Source organism: Excalfactoria chinensis, chromosome 8 (assembly GCF_039878825.1).
Source record: "Excalfactoria chinensis isolate bCotChi1 chromosome 8, bCotChi1.hap2, whole genome shotgun sequence".
Taxonomy (NCBI): domain Eukaryota; kingdom Metazoa; phylum Chordata; class Aves; order Galliformes; family Phasianidae; genus Excalfactoria; species Excalfactoria chinensis.
The window spans coordinates 25891902-25915375 of NC_092832.1; the positions used below are offsets into that span (position 1 = coordinate 25891902).

Here is a 23474-nt window from a genome sequence, read left to right on the forward strand (position 1 = left end):
ACTAAGAAAGGAAAGACAAATGACGTCTTCCATAATCACAGCTTTAAAATACTTCATTACTCACAGCGTACTAATTTAGCACAAATAGATGGTTTGCGTGGCCTTTATGGCATTAAAACATTGCAAGTGTAAACTACGTGATGTTTGATAGAGTTCTATTGAATGCAGTATGTTCTCTCCCATTCCTTCTGCAAATCTTTCCTACGGAGAAGGAATTAGTCAAGGTGAAGGAAACTCTCTTTACAGGTAGTTATTTATGGTTGCCTGTGGAATTATTTTGCAATCAAAGCTTTGTTTTGCACGATCCGACTGATGCAAAAAGCAGAAAATAAATATCTTCATTCTCATAACCTGATTGCCTGAGGGATTTACAGTGTATATCCAGATGGCACATTGTGTGGCCTATCAAATCAGGGCACGCTTATTAAATTTCAGAGCAGGAAGGTGCAGGCAACTAATTTCAGGCAAGGGAATAGTCATTTCATTTGATCCACTGAATAATTCTTTGTTCAATATTTACCCAAATCCAAGCCATGTGAGCTACCGAGCTCTCAATATTCGAGACCACACGCAAACAGACAAGCACATTCATCTTTGTCTTTGAAAATATAAGCAAGGATGAAACTTTAAAGAACTATTATTTCTAAAGTGGGTCATAACATTGGGAAGGCGGGAGGCCTGTCTCCTTCTGCACTGACAGATTACCCGGACTGCAGGGACAGTCTTTCATGACTTTAATACAAACAGCAAGCGTGTTTTACTTTAAAATCTTTATCTCGGCTTGGAATGCATACAGGGTGTGAGTGCAACTTAACCTGCATCACCGCTGCTCTCTGGTTTTGAGATGGAACAGCAACAGCTGCTGTGTGGAGATGCTCACTGCTGGAGCTTGAAGGATTCCCCCAAAGGAGCAGGATGGCTGATTGATGGGCGTGCAGCGGTGAGCTGAAGGGCAGGAGGGAGCCGAGTGCTGAGCTCCTGCATCCCAGCTCCAACCCAACAGCCACATCCTTGAAGCAAGGTCTGCTTCGTGCATTAATGCCTTGTGTGCTTATGGACCCCATCCATGTGGCAGTAGATAAAACAAAAAGCAGCCAGTTGTTGTAAGTGCCGGTTGTTGGCACTTCTCCTTCTGAAGGTTACCTTTAGATCAGGCACCAGAACGAGCCGGCTATAAAACATACGTAAGCTCAGCCCGATGTCCTCTGGCCAGCAGAAGGCAGTCAAATCACTGCATGGAAAAACCAGCCCGTTTTCCTCACCAACTCCAAGGTGCTGCTGCAGGGCCAAGCGCAGGGCAGGCCTTACCGGAGGGCAGTGCGGGGTATGAAATACCAGCTGCATCCTGCAGGACTCTGCTGGTGTTTTTGGTGTTTGTGCTTTTTGGGGCGGGAGCTGTTGGTTCGCACACAAACAGCGCTGGGTTGTGAGCTGAGGGCGGACTGATGGACAACCGGCTGACTGACAACCGGCTGGTGAAGCGCTGCAGCCGGTCGCTCAGCAGCTGCTCCTCTCAGGACAGGAGAGGCGCGATTCCTGCTACGTCCGTTTAGAAGGCAGATTTCAAAGCACAATCTGAGCGCTCACAGCGTTGGCACGCCCTGCAGTTCAGCTGTGGATGTAAACCCCGCCAGCCGTCAGATACCGGGACGGTTTGGGGCCATTTCGCTGCGCTCTGTGAGGAGCCTCGAGCCTCCGCGCCGCCCGCCCCGCGCCCGCCCTCCCGAGGGATCGCCCGCCGCCCGGCCCTCCTCCTTCCGGACTACACTTCCCGGCATGCCCCGCGCGGGAGCGCCGCCGGCCCGGCCTCCCGCCGCCGCAGCGCCCGCTGGGAGCTGTAGTCCTTCGCGGGTCCCTGTCGGCCGAGCACAGACAGGCCGCTCCCCGGGTACGGCGGCCGCGAAGGGCCGCGGCGCTGCGGCGGCGCGTCGATCGCTCCGGCAGGCGGCCGTGAGGGCAGAAAGGAGAGCGGCGGCAGGTGAGGGAGCCCGAACCGAACGTGGTGGCGGCGGCCGCGAGTGGCCTCAGGCGGGGACCGGGCGCAGCGGCGAGCGCGGGGCGGGCGGGGGCTGCGCGGGGCCGGCGGTGATGGCTCGGCCCGGCTGGGAACGGCCCGTTGTGGGGGCGGTGCGGGGAGGTCCGGAGCGGCTGACACGTGCCGACTGCAGCGCGGGATGCGGCACAGCGCGGTACGCGCCGCTCGGATCCACCGGTCCTGTAGGGAACGTCGCTCCGCGCCGCGCTTACGGCTGGGGAGGTGCCGGCGGCCTGTCGGCCTGCCCGCCGCTGCTCTGCGGTCCTTGCGCGTTCCGTTTCTGTACGGACTGGGAAAAAAAAGCGATGGCGGTGCTCGTTCTTTGCTTAATAAACGATGTAGCCCCATGTAGACAACACTCAGCCTCCAGCGCGGCTGCTGGGCTGCTCGGCTGGCGGTAGGGACGGAAAAAACCCAACCAACAGCGCTGTGCTGCCCGCAGCCCGTCACACAGCGGGGAGCAACAGCACGACGGGACCGGACCTCACCCCAGGTACCACCGCTGTCATCACATCCAGCCCATGTAACTCCTACGTGAGACAGCCCCGTATGAACCATCAGCAGATGTCGATGAATTCTTAATAAAATAATAGCATAACGACATGTTGGGGAAGGCCCACGCAATAGGTTGTTGTGTTCCGTGCCCTACCTGCAGGTCAGACACTGCATTCACGTGGGTGCCTTCAGGCTCTGACTCCCCAACATCCCCACCCTAGGAATTATACCATCAGCAGTTCAGTTTCACTTACTGAGAACATGCTCACAGTGGGAAGAAGTAATAATGTCTGTGTCTTCATCTGCTTCTGATCCCAGTTCAATGCAGAGCAATGCAGGGAAAGGTAGATACAGCTCAACATTCCCTGTTGAAATGAAGGAGGGTACATATAGCATCAGTGAATTCCACCCAGCAGTTCAGAGTCAGTAAACACACACATCCTTTTACACAGTTTCTAAGCGCACACAACCACTAGCACAGTTTGTACACCCCAGATCGGATCATTGTGCAATAGAGGGTGGTAGGAGAACATTAGATTTTATGTAGCTCTGCATGGTAATTTTATTAGTGTGTGTTTGGAATTAAATGTTGTTATTATTTATTCATGGAACATGTGATTGCTTCTCAGCAACTTTATTACTGCTTCTGGTCACGTGCAGACAGTGATACTACGCCCTGTGTTCTCTGTGCCATGGATACGTTTATGTGTTTGTTTTTGCAGTAGCACAATTTAATGTCTCGCAAGACAGCGATGGCTTTTTCTCCAGAATTTGAATATGGAGGCCACGGGGACAGATGAAGTGGAAAAGATAAAATCAAAGTTTATGTCAGCATGGAACAACATGAAATACAGTAAGTGACATGGGATACAGTGAAATTCCATCTCCACTGTGTAGAAGGAATCTTTCCCCAAGCAGCGTAATTTTGTGATGAAACATGTTTAGTTAATACTGCAGGAGAATTAATAGTCTCCCATTTTCATTGGTCATATCCAGAGCCTATTGGATATTATTGTAGGGGATGGAAGCCTCACCAAACCAAACCACTCAGTAATGTATTTCCAGTCAAGACAAAGCAACTCGAACTCAGCTTGACACCTCTGTATGCCAACAATTTCTGCACAGTAGCATTAACATTCAGGTGTTCATAGATGGATACCATTACTGTTAAGATAGAACATTCATCTGTGTTTCATAGAATTACCCATTTTTAGTTATTTGTGGAAATGAAACCCAATTTCAGTGCATTTACTCCATACTCCTCTTCCAGGGCTTACCTTTGGCTTAACCAGACCCCACTAGAAATGTCTTTTTGGAATAATTCACTCCCAAATTTCTATTTGTTCTGCATTTCTTTCAGGTTGGGTATTGAAGACAAAAACTTACTTCAGTAGAAACTCTCCAGTCTTTCTGCTGGGAAAATGTTACCACTTCAAATCTGATGGTATGTAGACATCACAGAACACATCCCTGTCTTACTTGGCAAGGACTCTCTGGATATATTTTTAATCTCCCAAGGGATTACAGAAATCAAAACGTGGATGAGAAAAGCTTAGAAAATATATAGTTAGATAAGTTGACCATCACCACTAATGCCTACCACACCACCCTAACCTGCTTTATCTGCACTCTGCTATGAAGTCTTGTTCTTTCTGTAGACAGTAGCCCAAAAATTACACCTCATTTACCTCTCAAACTGAAATTTTCTAAAAAAAGTATAAATAGTGGCAATTCTGACATGAAGAGTGACACCAAAACCCTCGTTATCATGTTCCACAATACAGTTTCCAAAGTATTTTCTTTTCCCTGAATGTCTCTATTAGACTACTTATGTTTAATTGAATCAAGCAGTTGTTTGCTTGCAGGTGAGCAGTGTCTCTGATACCTGCTGGCTCTTACTCTTTTCTCAGCTGGCACATTCCTGATGTATTTGCCCTGCAATTTTCCCTCCTTGTATTTGAAGCAGTTGTTACTTTTTCCCAATTTTGCCCTTTCTTTCTTATTACAGAGTTATACACTGTATTTTCACTACAGTAACAGAAGTTCCATACTAACATATAGCTTAAATTGTGCTTTGCCTTACAGAATCTGGTGAACTCTCTACAGAGGGATCCAACTTCGATAAAATCAACACGGAGATTTCAGGAAACGTTGAGGAGTTTCGTAAAGATTTCATTTCTAGGATATGGCTGACTTACCGAGAGGAATTTCCTCAGATAAAGGGGTCTGCACTAACAACAGACTGTGGCTGGGGCTGCACGCTCAGAACTGGTCAGATGTTGCTGGCTCAAGGCCTTATGCTTCATTTCCTTGGTAGAGGTAAGTTACAAGCGAGGAGGTCTGTATTTGGTGTAACTAAGCACAGGTATTTTGGAGTGTGGAAGTCTCCACATAGCCAGAATTTGAACTTCCAGTTAGTTTTGGTTCTGGACCTCTTGTCCTTCATACTAGAATTGTTATGTTGTGGCAGAGCATCGCTCTAGCCAATCTGCTCTTCCATTTCTGGAAAGGAGAGTAGCAGGGTGTAGCAATATGGACAGATCAATACAATAGGAAAGGTATTACAACAAAGGTGTGATGAAGGCACAATAGAAAGGTGCTACGAGGAAGAGGAAGATTACTCACCTGTATCAGAAGAGTCTAGGCTTGCAGAAAGAAGCTCCACCAAGGAGAGATCTCCAACCAGAGACCCTTCCTTACTCACAGTCAGCCCTTAAATGAGGTCTAAGAGGTGGGGGCTCCACCTCTTCCAATCACAAAGCTGAATTGCCTTCACCTGTGCTCTCAGGGCTGACCGGTCCTTTCCCCAGGTGCTCAATCAGTGTCTCAGGCCATGACTCAGTAGTTCCATATGCAGGCTTTATCAAAGAAAGACACTGGAAACTAGAAGTGAAATACAAGTAAAAATTGTGATCCCATGCCTGTGTATTGCTATTAGCCATGTAAATGCTCAGTTCTCCTGAATCTTCCTTGTTTCTTGAACTGAAGATGTGGAAATGAGTTCCACAGCCCATAGCTGTGGGCTATAGCAAAAGTGATGTTCTTTTATCAGTTTTTAAGTTGTACATTATTCAATTTCTTCTAGTATTAATATATTGAGTTAATAGAAGGATTTTAATCTAACTTCCATACATCATTCTTTGTGTTGAAATTTTCACTAGCTCATTTCCTCCCTTTCCCCATGTACTTCTCTTTTTTTTCCCCCTCCTCGTCTATCTCAGAACACTCTTTCAATCACAGCTGTTTGAAAGATCTAGCTCTAGGAGACTTGGAACACTTTCTGCTTTCAAAGGCTAAGTGTGCGTGCCAGCCCCATTCTTCTAAGCTGAGCCTTGTCCTGCCCAGAGCTATTTCTGGATCTCCTGGTTACCCACCTTGTCTTTTCATCCTCCTCCATCCCTTTCTTTAATCTACCAGACTGCTCCTTTCAAAGAACCGTTCCTATCCTCTCTCACCACTGTTTGTTGTCAAAATGATCCAAGAGAAGAGCCTGAAGTCATCCAGGCACATTAGTTAGAGCACAGCTTATTGCTGACTAGGCTATCCGGTAGTCCTCAGGAATATTTTAGTAGCAGATAGCTCTGAAAGCCTGTTTGGATCATGCTTTGTACTTACTGTGCAGGCTGTGAGCACGGCCCCAAGCCAGCTGCATCACAACGTTGTCTTTCTTGGCAATGTCATCACCAAAATGTCAGCGTGGCTTCCTGAGTGTTCCTTTTGCTGAAGATCCTTTAAGTCATAAAACATACATTCACATTATTCCTTCCAACTGATTGCAAATGTGAAAATATTTGGAAATGTCGTACTGAGAAATGCAAATCCCTTAAATGTAACTTATTTCTGTACATGCGTTTTCAAACTGCAAACCAAAACCTGACTGGGGCAGCCTGTGACTGTGAGTGTGTGACAGCTCACTCTGAAGTAGCTTGAGATAAAAAAAGCCCCAAGTTTACACCTTCCAAGCCAATGGTTAAAATAATTCCTTGCACTGTCCCCAAAGAGTCCCTGTTTGGAAAGTGATGCGGTGATTCCAGAGTGCCAGTATTTCTGGGGCAATCTGAATGTGTAGGAAAGGGGAAGTGGGCTAGAAAAGGCCGTGTATGCTCTTGCAGTATTTGTGACTGCATGGAGCCCTAAGTTAGATTTTGGAATTAAAACACAATTGTCTGTGTGCTTCCTCTTTGTTTCTTAGACTTTACATGGATACATCAGCAAGAATTACAGTGAGTGCTGCAGTTCTTGCTCTCTGAACTTGAAGAGATTCCTCTTGCTGCTGTAATGGCAGCTTGCTGAAGTGTGTCTTGTTGGGTAAAAGCACCTCACAGGATGAATCATAGGATCACAGAATGGTCTGGGTTGGAAGAGACCTCAAGGATCATGAATCTCCAACCACCCCCACCACAGGCAGGGCCACCAACCTCCACGTTTAATACCAGACCAGACTGCCTGGGGCCCCATCTGGCCTGGCCTTAAACACCTCCAGGGATGGACAGGGCATCCACAGCCTCTCTGGGCAGCCTCATCTGTAGGGTTTGTTCCCTCCTGGCACACAGCACACACAGCAGCCTGCCCCGTTGTAGAGATTTCCTCACATCCTCTGTGTTGCAAATAGTTGTTCAGACTTGTGGGAGAGACGTTCAGTCATCTGACAAGGGAAGCATTACTGCTCTCTAGATGTGCTGAACCACCATTATGTTATTAATAGGAACGAGACAGGGAGGATGCATCCTTAGAGAAACCTCTTACTAGAAATGCAGGCTGCAGATACTGTGCTGGATGTTTGAATGCAATCAAAGTAAAACTAAGAATTGACAAATTTATTAACTAAAGAAGTGCGGTGGATAAAAGCAAATCTTGTTGCATTTCAGTTGTTGTTTACATATCTGCACTGTCGTGTGTATCTTGTTGTATGCAGTATCCATTGTTGGCCTGGAGAACCTGGGGAGAGAAAGGAGGGTGCTTTGCTGATTGTGCCAGGACGTTAACAGTAAGCCTAACGTGCATCTTAAAATCCCCCTGCAGCCTGGGTCTGGCCGGATGCCTTGGACATTGAAAATTCAGATTCTGAATCCTGGACAGCCCACACAGTTAAAAAGCTGACGGCATCGTTGGAAGCATCACTTACAGCAGAAAGAGAGCCCAAGATCCTGTCAAACCATCGGGAGAGAACACTGAGGAGGAACTGTGGAGACAGTGAAATGAGGAATGAAGTTTATCACAGAAAAATAATTTCTTGGTTTGGCGACTCCCCGCTGGCAGCTTTTGGCTTACATCAGCTGGTAGAATATGGAAAGAAGTCTGGGAAAATGGCTGGAGATTGGTACGGGCCTGCCGTCGTCGCACACATTTTAAGGTAAAAGGATGGTTATTCTTTGTTGTTACAGTGCTGAGCACATTATGGGAGAAGCATTTCCGAGCGTCATGAGATTACTTCAGCTTAATTGAACATCTCGCTGATCATTATTGGCTTTATAGAATGCCCACATTAGCAGCAATTGGAGAGCTTTTTCCAGAGGCAGGAGTGGAAATAGCAGCAGGTGCAGGAGGTAAAGTCAGCGCCGCTGTTTGGTCTGATTTCACAACATTCCTGTTCTCCTGTCCATTGGGCAGTAGAGTCCCGGGGTCTCTCCCAAACCTGCTTTTAAGTAGAGCTTCATTTTAAGCAGAGCTCCATTGAGTGGAATGTTCTGAAAACTAACCACTCTTTCAACCTTGGAACATGCATAACATTATAGATTTTTTTTTATACTGTAACCTGGGGGCTGTAATGTACTGATAGTGTAATGAAATGTCAGAGCTAAAATTGATGTTTTCAGCATTTCTTTGCACATATCAAATTCTTGTGAAACTGTAAATGTATGGGACTATTAATATTATAATTATATCACAGTAAAAGTAAAGGGTCTGTGACATTCAGTGTGGCTTAAAAGAAGAGTGGAAAGTCAAATTTCTCCATGCTACGGTGCCTTTCCGTACCATTTCTTTGAATATTACAGGTTGTTTTTTAACAATCGATGTTATTAGATATCAGTTCATCGATAAACCAAATCCCTAATAAGTCATTTCAGCAGAAGTCCAAGTCTGTATGTTTATGTGTCGATGGAATGGTTTTGCTCTTTAGTGCAGAAGCAGACTCATCTCAGGTGAAGCTTACCCAGAACTGCCCTGCTGTGTGTGTGTGCACTCATGCACGTACATACAGTGTTGTGAAAGGTTCCTGTTATTTATGTGTTTTCTTGATTTTTTTTCTTGGTAATAGAAGCGGTCAGAATTCTTTCTTGCTTGCTTTAAACTGCAGTGACCTCTTTCCTTAGTATGTGGGAAAAAAAACATCTGTTCCAGCATCCATTTAACATAAACTCAGTGTGATCTGAAACACCGCCCAGGATTCCTGTCCCAGATCTCACTGCTCCTCCAGCAGTGCTTACAATGTGCAGCACTCCATTACTTGGGAACGACCATATTAAACAGTTCTTCAGAATAAATTGTGACCATTTAATGCAAGCATGTATTGGACGTCAAGGGCTAATCTTGTGTTTTGAAGAGTTTAATTCCTTTACAAATGTTGTCCTTGATGAATAAGCATGATTCAGACCACTGATGTATATTTGCTGTTTAGTTTTTAGCTGCATTACTCTCATCCCTCCAAGAGCAACCTAATGCTGCAATGGTCTTGTAGAAGGTTTTGGCAAAACCCTATAGCTTTCTATGGTGTATGAAAGGAGGTCAACTAAGGAGGTGCAGCAAGTTGAAAAATAGTATCTTTGTCAGCAAATTTAGCCTTTAATATGCCAATATACATGACAGAAGAATGTTCTGAATGGACAAACGTTAGTCCAATATGAATTTCATTGTAAGGTAATGGTTCGGGTGGGTTTGTGGAGGGGTTTTTGTGTTTGATTTTCATCTTTTTCCTGTAAATAGACAGGCAGTGTTATGTCTGCTTGGAAAATGCATTGCCATGTATAGTAGATCTGGGTTGCACAGTTATAGTTTGTTTATTTTTGTTGCTTTTTAACAATCTCCCTGCATCCGTACTGACCAGAAATAGAAGGATCTAGAATCTAAAAAGAAAAAGAAAAAAGCACCCATGGATTTAAAAAAACCCCAAAATCAAACGGTGTGTGTTTTGTGTTTCTTTAATGTTATCTTTTCTCTCACCTGAGCTGATAGTTTTGTGTTTGTACTTAGAAAAGCTGTTGAAGAAGCGAGAGACCCTGAGCTGCAGGGAGTGACAGTCTATGTTGCTCAGGATTGTACAGGTAAATGCTGTGACTGTAGATCCTTGCTAACGTGGTGGATGCTCTTTATGCCTTTCATAAGCTCTCAACAATGAAGCCCTAAAGGAAAAAAAAAAACCCAACCATAGATGCATACAAGTGAGATTATGTAGACAAAGGAGTTCTTGATACGGGCAGATGTTTGTTCTTTTCAGACTCAGACATCACAACTTGAAAGCCTCAAATGTTGCTTGTTTGGTTTCTTACCAAGACAGTGAAATTCAGAATGCAGGCAGTCTGTCTGCCTCCAACACCCTTATATTTGTGGAGCCTGAGCACTTATCTTAGTTAATCTTTTTTGTATTCTGCTTCAGTGTCATTTGAATAGTAGGCCAGTAACAGCTTCCATATCTTCCTGACATCTACTTTCCTAAACCAAGCAAGCAAGATAAAAACATTTCATTTCAATTAGAGTAGCTTTGCTATTTGCATTCTCTTTTCTTTTGCATCGAGGGTTTCTTTTTTATCAGTTTTCCTAGTGGAAAAAAAAAATGCTGAACCAGCCCCTTAGAACAGGAGGAGATCTTTGTGCTTTGGGTCCAGAGATGTGAGGAGGATACAGAGCTAGTCGGTGGCACAGCCCGTGGTCACCTTCCTTGTCCTGCAGCATGGCACTTGGAATCACCAACAGCGGGCAGAGGAGCTCAGGGCTCTGCATGTTCAGGAGCAGAAAATGATGACCAGAAAAACCTGACCATGGTGCATTGTTACATTAATGAATGCAGTTGTTCGGAAAGCTGTGTCTTACATACCAACGTTTTTGTGTCTCCTTTCAGTCTACAGTTCAGATGTTATTGACAGGCAGTGTTCTTGTATGGATTCTGGAGAAGCAGACACAAAAGCTGTAATTATATTGGTTCCAGTGAGACTCGGTGGAGAAAGAACAAACATGGACTACTTAGAGTTTGTAAAGGTATGAAATGAGAGTTCAATCATTTTTCAAATCGAAGCACTAGGAGACTTCACGATGGCAATCTTCTACCTATTAAATGTGTGGTGGTGATTTTACAGTTGAAGGTTGTAAAGTTTGACTTTACAGATTTTAAATTTCCCTATTACAAGATGAGACGTAATTGCAGAGCACATGATGTCCCTTGTGAAGCAGTGAAAACTGCTCTGCTCCTGAAGCAGCTATCTGAAAGGACATTAACTCAGTGGCTCAAATTATAAATGGTAATTCAGCTACATATGCTGCCAAAGTTGTGCTATAATAAGTATCAGCCAGCATTTTAAAATATAAATATAGCAAATACCTTATTCTGTTTCTTATCTCCTTAATTGCCAAATGCCTTAAGGTTGTTTCCCATCCTTTCCTTTTTCACTTTCTCCACCTTAAGGGAGGGGACAGAATTTTTTGACAACTTTAGACATCACTTCAACTCCTGGTTCGCTGCTTGCCCAGTGGGATGAATGCTTCTAAGCACAGCGATACAGATGTAGCAGTCAGATACCACAAATTAAAATGAACTGGAAGAGAAGTAAAACTGAAGGAGAAAGCAGGGAGGAGAAGAAAGTCTCTGCCAGCATGATTTTTTTAGTGGGGGCTCCACTTACAGTGTTAATGTGGAAGATGGATGGTAATGCAATGGATGGTCCCCACTGAGTACAAGCACACTCATCTTTAGTGAAGAGATTCTTCTCTTTGCCCTTCTGCTTTATCTTTCTGCATGATGTAGCTGACTGTAGGAAATGCTGCCTTCTAAGTATTAGAAGAGAAATTTAAGTTGCACGCTCTTGAGTTATTTACAAAAGCCAAGTTGTGGTCTTTGCTGCTGCATCATCCGCGTGTTCTGACCCACATTCCTACAACAGGAAAATGTGGCACAGAGGCAAAGAGGTTCAGCCTTTCATTTCAGTGGTGGTTTACTAAATAGCCTTTCTTTCCCGATTCCTTTTCTTTCCAAATGGTTTGGGAAAAGTTTCAGTTCATTTGTGCTTAGTTCTGACACGTTTAAGCTGTACACATGATGTACAACAACCCTACTTTACTTCCAGCATTAACTGCAAAAGCCTTTGGATCAGTCATGTCCAGGAAAATGCATGGGGCTTTCCTTTGTCAGCTAACAAACAGTTGCTTTTGCAACTTCCTTAAGGTTTCTTCAGCTAAAGGAAAGTGTCTCCAATTCTTTTATGTTGGCTTGTATGATTGATGGGTGTCTGTAGCCAGTCCTACCCTGCAGAGGCTGTCTCAGTTTAGCTATCAGAAGTGCTTTTTTGCCAGAATGAAATATGTTTGCTTGGCACTGACTTTCCAAGCACAGGCACATTGAGGTTTGCTTAGCAGCACCAGCCTTATCGAGGAGAGTTCTGCTGCTCACTTACCAGGAGCGGCGCTGCCTTCGCAGTTGCTGATAATGGGGACTGTGATAAGAGGGCTTTCAATTGCACATATCAGTCACCCCGGTCTCTGTCTTGACTGCTCGCTGAACAGTGACTGAATTTCTTGGGGTCTGGATTAAAGTTAAAAATGCAGATTTTAGAATGTAGTACAAGAGGTAATTTTTACAAAGGATTTTATATTTATGGATGAAAATTGATAAATATTTGATAATTCAGTTTCACAAGAAAATGTCCATAGATTAAACAGTTATTCATTACTCTAAATAGCTTTGCTCTGCTCCTGTTTCACTGGCAGAGGATGTGTCCTCGTTGGCTGTTGCAGCCTTTGCCTCCCCTCTGCCTAAACATACTGAAACGTTAAGGAATCAGGGAACATTTTCTTAGAAAGCCCCCTGGCTTATATTTTAAATGAGCATTTTCTCTTAGCCTGGATAAACCACATTGAAGCTGACTTTGTTAGTGTCTCAAGTTAGGCATGCAACAATTTTTGTCATGTTCCATTACTTTATCATTGTCGGAGTAAGGAAGAATATATCTCAACAAGAAGCCTTGGCCTTAATAGAACAGGAAATATCAATCACTTTGTTAAGGGAAATTCTCCCTGCTTGGACAATGATAATGTAATGGTTATAATTTTAATGGGTGATATCCTAAAGGAGAGGATATGGGTATGATTGCCAGCTAATGGAGATTTCCTCTTAGCTCAGATGATTGTCTTCTGGATTGCTGTCCCACTTTGGGCCAGTGTCCAAGTGGTGAACCCAAGGTTTGTGCAGTGCCACCAGAAAGCCATCGTGATTCACTGATGGTTAAAGGCCACTCGCTTCTCAGAGTATTTACTGGTCTTGAGCTTTGACTGTATTAGAACAGTTGGGCTCCATTTCCTGAGCATGCAGTGTTGGCAGAATGCAGCTCCTACTGGAGCTGATGGGGAGCGGATGGAGAGCTGTGCTCAGCCAAGGCAGGATGCACACAATATCCTAATGAGCCCCGCAAAGAAACAGAACCTTGTGTAAGTGAGGAAAGTGGAAACATATTGGAGAGAAGCAGAAAGGACCTCCATGCCGACTTATTTTCCTTTGTAGGTACTTATCTTAATAAACCACGTTGGACTGGGAGCTGCCAGGTGTTATAATTCCTAATGGCAAGTGCCTGGGAGGTTTCAGTTCTGCGAACTCCGGTGGGGGCAGCTTGTGGGTAAAGAAGAGGAAAAGAAGTGATCTGCCTCAAAGCAGCACAGGAAGAGAAAAGATTTGGATTCTGTTTGATCCTTCTTCTGTTTAGTGCTGTCCTAATTATTTCATGTTCTGCTTGTAGGGTATTTTGAGCCTTGAGTATTGTGTTGGTATTATTGGTGGCAAACCCAAGCAGTCGTATTACTTTGCTGGATTTCAAGGTTAGTATTTTAATACGTTATGTCTTTTCAATATTTTTCTTTAAGAGTTAGGAAGTTAATATAGGGCCAGTGGGAAACAGCATGATTAAAATAGCAAAATGAGTGCCTTATTAATTCATCATATCTACCATAGTCCATTCATTTGTCTTTTATCTCATATAGTAATTGGATTCTGTAAAATGTACGTTTAATTTCCCTTGTTGCATAAACAAGGCATAATTTATCTGTTTCACCAAACTCCAGGAGCCTTTGCTTTCCCATCTGGCAGTTCTTATTTACGTATTTACTTTTGGCTCCTTTAAGTGGTGGTAGTTGATGCTCAGATGACAAGCAATATATTCTTCCTGTCAGGATGAAGCAGCGCAATACATTTTTCATATGCAAACTCCAGAATATAATTGTATGTTTGTAAAAGTAATTTTATCACCAAAAATTAAATGACAGTCTCATCACTTTATAAAAATTCTGCTTATACAAGCATGTTTGATTATGCAAAAGTTAATCTGTCCTGCAAAAACCTATGCTTCAGTCAATGAATATCAGCCTGGCAAGCAGTTACTTGCTAGTGTTTTTTTCAGCTGTTCTGCATAGAAATTGGATTGTAAGCAGTGTAATAATAAGGTGTTTTTTGAATTACTTGTCTTCTGTTTTGTCCTTGTAGATGACAGTTTGATTTACATGGATCCTCATTACTGCCAATCTTTTGTAGATGTCAGCATAAAGGATTTCCCTCTTGAGGTACTATGGATATAGACCTGGCACTGTTTTCTTCCCGTATGAATCAAACACTAATTATTTAGGGATGTTCTGGTTAGCTGCATCTTTATGGTTTTACAGTTATCAGTTATTTATCAAAGTTCTCCCCTTCTTTATAGGCCTGTAATCAACAAAAATGACCAGAGGTTAAAAATGTCGTATGATGGTTTAATTTTTGCATCATTAACTTGCATCTTTTTATTTGTAATGATTGGAAAACCTCAAAACTTGATGGCTGCTTTACTTATGTATTTTTCCATCGGAGAAAAGGAACGGTATTCGGAGATCTTAAACCCAATTAACTTGGATATAAATTGGGCTCGTTCATTTTCGGTTGTGTTTTCATAATTGTATCGTATTGTAAATTCAAGCTGTAATGCACGTCATTCAGAGAACTGCTGGAGTACCCAGTAGTAGGTGCCCATAGTCAGTTTGGAACCAGAGTGTGTTCTTTAATGAGCTGTCTTATTTTTAATCAAGCTGTTTGAAGGTGTTGGTACTGGGGTTGTTCTTTCTTTCCCTCCCAGCCCCTTTTAGGCCAGGACTTTGTTGGTGCATCAAGGTGCAGTGTGTCTGTGCCTAGGTGTTACAAAGCACGCTCTTTATCTGATAGTACTGTTTTCCCTTTTCTTTAACTTCTTTCCAAATAACTCGCATTGAAAATAGATAGAGCTTCAAGGAGGTTATTAAAGGACTCCATTTACAAGCGCCATGGGAAAACATTATCAGCTGCAGAAGTTCAATAGCCACAGTACTCACAGTAAAAGCAGTCAGTGCCATCTGTACAAACTCTCCTTGATCCTGGTCTGTCCAACTTCCTCATGAACTCCCAGGCTCCTCAAAGCAGCTCTTATCAAGTTGGAAATGCACGCTGGGTGCACACACTGCGTAGGGCAGCATCCAGGCTTCTGGAGCAGAGTTGGTTATCAGTGTTAATTCCTCACACTGCTGTGTTCTGCACACTGCGCTCCTAAGGTGGAAATGCAGCTTCAGAAAAAAACAAATTGCATTTAAATAAGGAAGAAGGGGACATACGAATTCCTGTCAGCCCCCGAAATACCATCACTTCACATTGGATTCTTGAAGGTTTGCAGCAAAGTCCTGTAAAAAGTGGAAGTGTGTCTTCAGCAGCTCTTGAACTCACAACTCAATACCAGAATAGGTGTTCTTAAATTGGCTTGTTATGCTGAGAATGCAAGTCAAATGGTGTGTAATGAAGTTATGTATCTTCACGGCTTCTGGTTTGTATGGCAGCTAGGAGTTAACTTCAACTGAGAGAGAACAATGGGGTGAGTGTCAGTGTTCAATTACTATCATGAAAAGAAATACCTGTTAACATACCAGTTCCGAGGAGGTAATATGCAGGGGCTGATCACAATACCTTAATCAAAACACCATGAACAAGGATTTAGGGAAAGAGATTACGTGTATCAAAGGTCTTACACAGGGCTAACGTTAAATCCTAGGGCTGACTTAAAGCAAGCATATTTTTCAATATCGGTGCTTAGCGAGATGCTGTAACTGTCACGACTCACCACGTGGAACTGTAAGGCCCTCTAGGAGATTAGAGTGTTCTGAATGCAGGAAGGAACGGAGCCGCTATTTTAGTTTTGGCCAAATGTATCAGAAAATCTCTGTAAGAATAAAGGAAGTTTCTGCCTAGGATATCTTTGGATTTTCTCTGCTGAGATATTTGAAAGGAGAGTTGCTGAGTCCTGCCTTCCCACCTATTTTGCTGCTGCTTTGTGGCAGCAGCCAGCGATTATAACCAAGATCTTTGCCCCTTAATGCTAATAACTGCTGTAAAACACAGCGCCTTCTCTGAAGATTTTACAGTTTAATTGGGTGAGGCAGACAAAAGGTGGGCAGAGCACAGGAATGTGGAGCTGAAGGCACTTCCTTAAGGTCGCTCGGCAGCTCGGTGGCCAAGCTACAAAAAATACAGCTCTTTTTGTCTTCCGTTGCCGTGACTAATTCTGCACGTTATGCTGCAGGCTGGCATTAATCTGAATTCCCAAATAATAATAAGGTTTTAAAGTGCATTTGGAAGGCACGCAGGCTGCCAGCTTGGCTTGATCGCACTGTAATGCCTTTCTGCAGAAGGAAAATATATTGCAATTTAATGCTTAGTGCATTTAATAGCATTATATCTTTGTCCAGAAATGTCAAAAGTAAACAGAAATTGCTTTCTTAGCGTGGATAGTTGCTTGTTAGATTTATCTGTAGGGAGTATTTTCAAAATTGACAAATTGTCCAGAATAAGTTGGAAATCAATCCAGTCTGTATTGGCTCCCCGAATCCATTTGTTTGGAGGAGTGGGAAAAAAATGCCTACCCACTTCTCTTTGTTGTGTGGTGATTTGTGTAGCATTAAGAATAGTGCCCTGAACAGCGCAGCACAACTGCAGGCAGTGCTGGTGGTGGAATGGGAAAGGAAGGCGGAATAAATACGTAAAGCATTGATGGACTTGGTGACTCAGGAAGGAATATTCAGCCTTCCAATTCTGCCTATAAAATCTGATATTGGGGGGGGGGAGGGAAGAAAAAAAGGAGTCCTGGATAAATATTAATTGTAATCTTTGCTTAGATTGCTGTTGGCTTTTGTTAGCAGAGGTTGAATAGAAACACCTCTCAGGTTTGTAATCACAGCTAACAGCAACACCCGGCCCTGTGTAACACTGTGGCACTGTCAGATGCTCTCACAGCAGTAACCGGTGCTGCTGTCCTCCGTAGATTGACTTTGCCTAGCAAAAAAATAATAATAATTTAAAAAAAAAAATAATATATATATATATATATGTATGTGTATGTATATATATATATAACAACTATGAAATGGGTTTTTAAGTGTAAGGGCTGCTTGATGTTATCTGTCGGGTTGCTGTTGCTGCAGTGGAATTGCATTGGAGCAGTTGTGATTCCGTGCAGAGGAGCCGTGCTGGTGCTGCTAGCAGAGCTCCGGCGTCGCAGTGTCAGCCCCGCGCTGCCCGGCAGCTCGTATTGAAACGTGAAAGGGCGCAGCGCAGAATATTCACAGCGGGATCCCGATCCCCGTCAGAAGTTGGTGACCAGATCAGCATTTGAGCCGGGTGCTCGCCGTGTTGCAGCGCCGTGCGGACGCGGTGCGTTGACGTTTGTTAGCTGCAATGCCGAGCCGCTGCAGCGGCTGTGCCCGCGGTGTCGGCGGGGAGCCGGGGCTGCTGCTCCACCGCCGGCGTGCATCCACAGCCCAACTTCAGCTTAGCAAAACCACGGCTCCTGTAGCCAGAGAGCACGCAGCACCGTCAGGGTAGAAGGCGAATGTGTGTCTGTCCGTGTAGATACTGTGAAAGAAAGAAGAGTGGCATGGGTGCTTTGGGCTTGTTTGTTTTATCTTCTCTGCCACGGCTGCTGGTAGTATCAGCTCCCAGCGCTGCCACATCATCCTCTGTCACGGAAAGAGATCTTGCATTAAGAAAAAATATATATTTATAAAGTAGAGCGTGCTTTTCTTTGGGGTTTGTTTTGGTGTTTGTTTTTTTCCCCTCCTTGTGTGGTTTTGGTTTCTCTTAACCCATTTCATTTACCAAAGGAAAATAGAAGAGGTTGGATGATGCCATTATGTCGCTTTTATAGAGGCTGGGGGAGGGAAGGGGCAATGGGCGGTGGTAGTAAAGCAGTAATTGTGAGATAGTGCACAAGCTGTTACTGATTCAATTTGCAGAAAAACATTCACCTCCTCTGCCTTGGGAACGTTCATAAAGCACTGCTCGCAGCGCTGCAATACATGTCAAAGTGCCACGGTGCTGCGAGCAACTTTGGTGAATGCAGCATCACTGCAAGGGCTTGGCATGCGTAAAGTGTGTGGAGAGGGGCAGAATTACTGGGGGAAGAAATAACCTTAAGGATTTGCTGGGTTTTAACACACACGATCTGGGGGATTGTATGTTAAAGCTGCTCATTAAGGAAGAAAAAGTGAATGCTTTGGTCTGTAGCATCCTGAGCCTTAGCAATCTACTGACGGTTTGTACTCTTGCCCGTTGCAGTCATTCCACTGTCCTTCTCCCAAAAAGATGTCATTCAAAAAAATGGATCCGAGCTGTACAATAGGATTTTACTGTAGAACTGTGCAGGACTTTGAGAAGGCTTCGGAGGAAATAACCAAGGTGGGTGTCCGAGCTGCAGCCGCACTGTGCGTGTGCTGTGTGTGGGTACGGCAGAGCACCAGCTCGGCTGTACCAAGCAGGAATCGTTCTTTTCTCGATCCTTACTGCTGCTTTCGCAGTCAGGAGAGCTCAAGATTGCTTTTCATTCCGTCTGTTGTTACCCGGAGGTAAAGCCGGGGATAATGGGCAACTGGTGCGGCCGGGCGGCTCCGCGAGGTGGCACTATTGAAGTGAGAATATTGCTGAGCTGCCCCGCGCCCGGCAGCGCCTTCTGAAAGGCACAAACATCCCCTGGGAGGAATTTGTTTTGAAATGGAAGTATTTGATCGAGTCCAAATTGTGTATTATTTCTTGTTAGCCCAAGTGCTGCTTCTGATTGCATTGAAATGTAAAGCGGCGCCTTTGTAATTCCACGATAATGTTTTGAAGTCAGGTGTCACCCAGTAAATCTGTCTGATGGCGTCCTTCCACTTGGAAAGCACAGGTGGAGGCTTACTTAGGTCCAAAGGTAACTGACCTTTTTTTTTCCTTTATTATTCCAGCATATGAATGCTTGACTAATCCGTTGTTTTAATGGTGGTAGCGAATAACTGCGCTTTGTGATTTGAAAAAAGGATTCCAGAGCAGCAAAAGTGTTCCTGATATTAATATTCTAACCATAGCCGTTACCACATCCACACAAAGAATGACCGCTCGTGCAGCATCCTGATTGCCTTGTTAGGCGGCATTAGCATTATAGTTTAAAACAGCATTTTAAGCTTAATATTTGGTGGATTTTGATTGATATTGAAGTGGTTTCTTTGGATCCTTATGCAAAGAGGTAAAACATTTCACTACAAAATCACATGCATTGGAAGTTCTCCTTTTCTTCCTCCTCCTCCCTTTTGAGTTTGGGATGAAGTACTTTTGTTTCCCTGCACATATGCTGTGAACATGGTCACGGCTCACTGAAGTCTATGTAAGCTGTTCTCCCTGTACTTTGGGTATCCCTCTAATGTTAACGACATTATTTTGTATCAGTGTATTTCAGACACAGCAGTTTGATAATAGAGGGAAGGTTGGGTACAAATACCACCCAAAAAACGTTCTGTGATCTTTCAGTCCTTCACATCCTTTGTTTTTTCCTGCTCTCCTGTGTTTCCTCTTGCAACTGGAGCACTGTGACTCCTGAACTGTTGGCACGGCGCACTCAGTTTGCTGTGTGCAGCCTAGGTTAACAAACTCGGCTTCTTGCTGCTTTTGTGGCTAATAAGAGATGGGAGGAAAGGTTTTGCTTTTATTGCTTGAGGATAAACCTCATGAGCCATGTACTCGGGGACAGAGAAATTAAGGCACTGAAATCAGGGGCCCAAATTGAGCAAGTGGTAAAAATCCATTCAAGCTGCCCTTTGTTTCTGTACTTGCCAGTTACTTAGCTGCTGTCCTTTAGTTTGGAATTAAATAGCTGATAGATTTAGGGGCAAGAAAATGCATCCAGACTTGAACAGTGAAGTAGTAAAGATATCAGTGTTTATCACAACACCACAGAAAACACATCACAGCGGCATCTGAAGAACTTGGAAGTAAAACAGAGCTATCCACCACCAGTCCTTGTTAGAGAGGTATTGCTGCAGTTGTAGCCCTGGGTCCCACGCATGCTTCCTTTGTACCACGTGAGCCATCCCTGCAGAACAGAGCAGCAGCCATGTTTCTGGGGTTTGGTCGCTGTCTTTGCCAAAGGCAGATTCAGCTGTAATAATAATGTCAATAATAATGTCCTGTAGCTGCATTCTGAGTTCTTCCATATTATAAACCAACCCCAACTGCAGATCTCTGCAGCTGCTGGCTGTGAAGTACGCTTAGAAATGTGAACTTCGCACAGTGTACTCCCTGGTGCCTTTTCAAAGCCATAAAACACACGCTTTGGCACAGCTTACTTCTTATAAAATAAATAAAGCCCAAATAACTGAGTTTACCTGCGGTTTTGTATTATTATTATCCGTGCTCACTGCTTGAGGTGGAGCTTGATAATAATTGTAATAACCAAGGCATTTTCTTGTCTGTCCAGTCTGTGCTCTGTGTGTAATAGTCCACCACCTCACATGGTAAATGGACAGCAATGCCACTGGTAGCTGTGGAGCAGGAAGTTTGAGGGCAGCTCAGCGCAGACAGTGCAGTGTAAGTGCAGGCGTATTTCTGCCCTGATCTGGAGGCACCATCTGCAGCGGTGCTCGGTCTCTGTGAGATGCCTGCAGTACTTGGGTATGTGTTCTGTTGCAGATGTGCAGTTGGGAGCTGGCTTAAGCCCACCCTGCTACTTCAGAGGCCTGCACACAGCCTTCCCAGGGCTCAGAATTCCATCCCACTGCCCCGGCTTGCACTCAGTCCCTGGAGATGGCCGGGCTCGTATCTGGCTGTCTGGTCTCATAAGACTTACCAGCGCTTTGTTTCCTGGCCAACCTTTTTCCTTTCTTCTGCAAATACTCATCTGTTACTCTTTGCTTTTGCTCGTTACTCAGCGTATGCCTTTGCTGTACCTCCTTGCCCTTTCCCCAGCGTTCACCTTAAAATACCCAATGGCCATTATAATAAACTAGAATTAAGTGGAAAGTTTTGAACGACAGTAAAGATGAAGGAATCAGAGCATCTTTTTTACTATCACAAGAAGAAATAGAAGGAAATGCTTGTTTGAAAGGAGGAGGGGATGTTTAGCATGTGCAGCGCTTTGTTTTAATACGATAATCAAAATAATAAAGATAGGTTTTCCATTTCTCAGCCATAATTCGATTAGTAGAACTACTTACCGTACTCCTTCGTTTCTGTTGTAACACCCGGTGCGTGTTTTGCGTTGCAGATGCTGAAATCTTCATCCAAGGAGAAATACCCCTTGTTTACTTTTGTGAAGGGCCATTCCCGGGACTACGACTTTGCTTCCAGTCCACTCCATGAAGAAAACAACCTTTTCTCTGAGGATGAGAAGAAAAGATTAAAGAGGTTTAGTACGGAGGAGTTTGTCCTGCTGTGAGGACGTTTCCCACCAGGTGATTGGCAGCTGTTCAGGAGAACATTCACCTTTTAAAAATCAAAACAAAACGCGTCCTCCTCCTCCTCCAGAAAGGCTGAAATGGGTCTATTTTCATAAAGATGATCATGTTTTATATGTGAATAGTCTCCAGAATGTCATTTCTAACTGTCCGTACTAATTGTTTTGGTTCGCCACTCGCCGGATGAGGTTGAGGTTGCGTTGTGCTGGTGCAGGGAGGTGGCACAGCTTACACCAGCTCTGCTGTGTGTGCCTGGGTCCCGGTGGCACCTCCTGAAAAGCACGGCTGCTCCCAACCCGGACCTGCAGCCCTCGAGTTCTTCAGACTGGGACAGATCCTGAGCAGAGCTCAGTGCTTTGCTTTGGTATCACAGGCACGCAGCCATGGGTTTTGGGACCATGTTATTATATGCGGTGAGGGCAGAGCTCTGACCTGTTTCACTGTTAGGCCCAAATAACAGCTAATGCAGTAATTGTGAGTTACCTTTCTTACACCGCGCTGCTCAGATGTGAGTTTGATACAGCAGTAGTAATTGTCGGTTGCAATACTGATATAATTATATAGGCTGAATTGTGAGTTAAGATACTATTTAGCAGTATGATTTTATAATGGTTTCTCATTAAGCTTGCTTTGGAACCTTCATATGAGGAGTGAAGATAAAGTATTACCTTGCCCCACAATTTTTAAAGGTTATACTATTAAATTAACTGCAACCAATCAAAGCGGCTGAGGACAATTACTACAAGAGTGGTGTTTGTTTCCCGACCCAACCATTGCAGTGCTGAGGCTCCTTTTCCTTCTGGTGCAGCTTCAAGATCAAAGCAAACGGGGGAGCGGGCATTTAAAATTCCAGGGTGTGATTATTTTTTATATGTTATTACTGTACAAACAACGACTTGATGGTGTGTGTTCTCAACCTGCAAACAAGTGTACATAAACGGGTTCGTGTTTTAACACAGTAAATGCGATATTTAAAGCATGTATTAACGCTGCTTAGAAAATAAAGAAGGTGTGAACCGTGGAATTTGTGCACCTTCCTTATTCATATCAGAGCCTCTAACAGTGAATAGAACCCTGCGTCTAAAAACATGCTGCAAGGTGTGAACACTGTGTTTATTTGCAATAAAGACAAATTTTATCGTTGCGTTGTAAACCAAATGTTAACCCATGCTAAGTGCCATTCAGGCACAGAAGGCACAAATGTTGTCTCTCCAAATAAGCGGCGCATGTATTCATTAAAGCACCTTTTTCTCTTTTATGAGAAAGAAATGACAAATAGTCATAGTGGCTTCAGGCAGAGCCAGCCCGGCTGCGTGCACGTGTCAGGGCTGCAGCCTGCATTTTCAGGTGCTAATTGAGTTAATATCCCAAGAAGCCAAAATGAGATTCTTTGTGGTTTCGTCATTTTCAGAATCAGAAAACAAAGGCACACATCGTTTGTCTAAATTAGTAACCTCTGCACGGTGAAATCGCACCAATAATTGGCGTCATATTTTTACATGCTGCATATATGTGAGGATGTTTGGCTTGGCTCTTCCCTAATATTTTTCATTAATAGCCCAGAAGAGGGAGTAAACAACGTACTTATGGAATTTAGATGTCAAAATGAGGAGAATTGGGTATGTCACCGGGAACTGGGAAATAGGAGAGTCCTGATCAGTGAGGCCCAGAGTCATGGAGCTTCAGCAAAGAGTGCATAACTGTCCCCTGGATCCTTTGGGTGACAGCACACTGGAATTAGACACATAATCACACTGTGCTTTTGCTTTTTAACAAGTGTGGGAAGGCTGACATTGCACTGCTACCAGCCAACCCAAAGGCCGACACACGCAGCAAAGAGTGATCCTGCATGCAGTGGGTTAGATGAATCAATAATGCCTTTTCCATTTACAACTTCTGTTGTTGTAGTCATAATAATAAAACCTAATAAGCTTTAGAGACTTTAATGATCAGGAGCCTGCAATGAAGTTGGGAGCTGCGTGAAACTAAGAGAACACATGGCTGT

At 43.9% G+C, this 23474-nt stretch overlaps 1 protein-coding gene and 1 long non-coding RNA gene across 2 annotated transcripts; one reads left to right on the top strand and one right to left on the bottom strand.

Moving 5' to 3' along the window:
- Nucleotides 1-1846: 1846 nt before the first annotated feature.
- On the top strand, nucleotides 1847-22493 carry ATG4C (autophagy related 4C cysteine peptidase). The gene is made up of 11 exons (XM_072343259.1): nucleotides 1847-1978; nucleotides 3253-3383; nucleotides 3891-3974; nucleotides 4616-4849; nucleotides 7553-7883; nucleotides 9722-9792; nucleotides 10587-10723; nucleotides 13468-13546; nucleotides 14208-14284; nucleotides 18327-18446; nucleotides 21280-22493. Exons 2-11 carry the CDS (start codon nucleotides 3308-3310, stop codon nucleotides 21448-21450), a joined length of 1380 nt encoding a protein of 459 aa, XP_072199360.1. The 5' UTR covers nucleotides 1847-1978; nucleotides 3253-3307; the 3' UTR covers nucleotides 21451-22493.
- Nucleotides 2220-4055, bottom strand: LOC140255555 (uncharacterized). Its single transcript, XR_011904501.1, has 3 exons — nucleotides 3917-4055; nucleotides 2785-2895; nucleotides 2220-2324 (listed from the first exon to the last, which is right to left on the bottom strand). It is a non-coding gene; the product is annotated as an uncharacterized lncRNA (long non-coding RNA).
- Nucleotides 22494-23474: the final 981 nt, after the last annotated feature.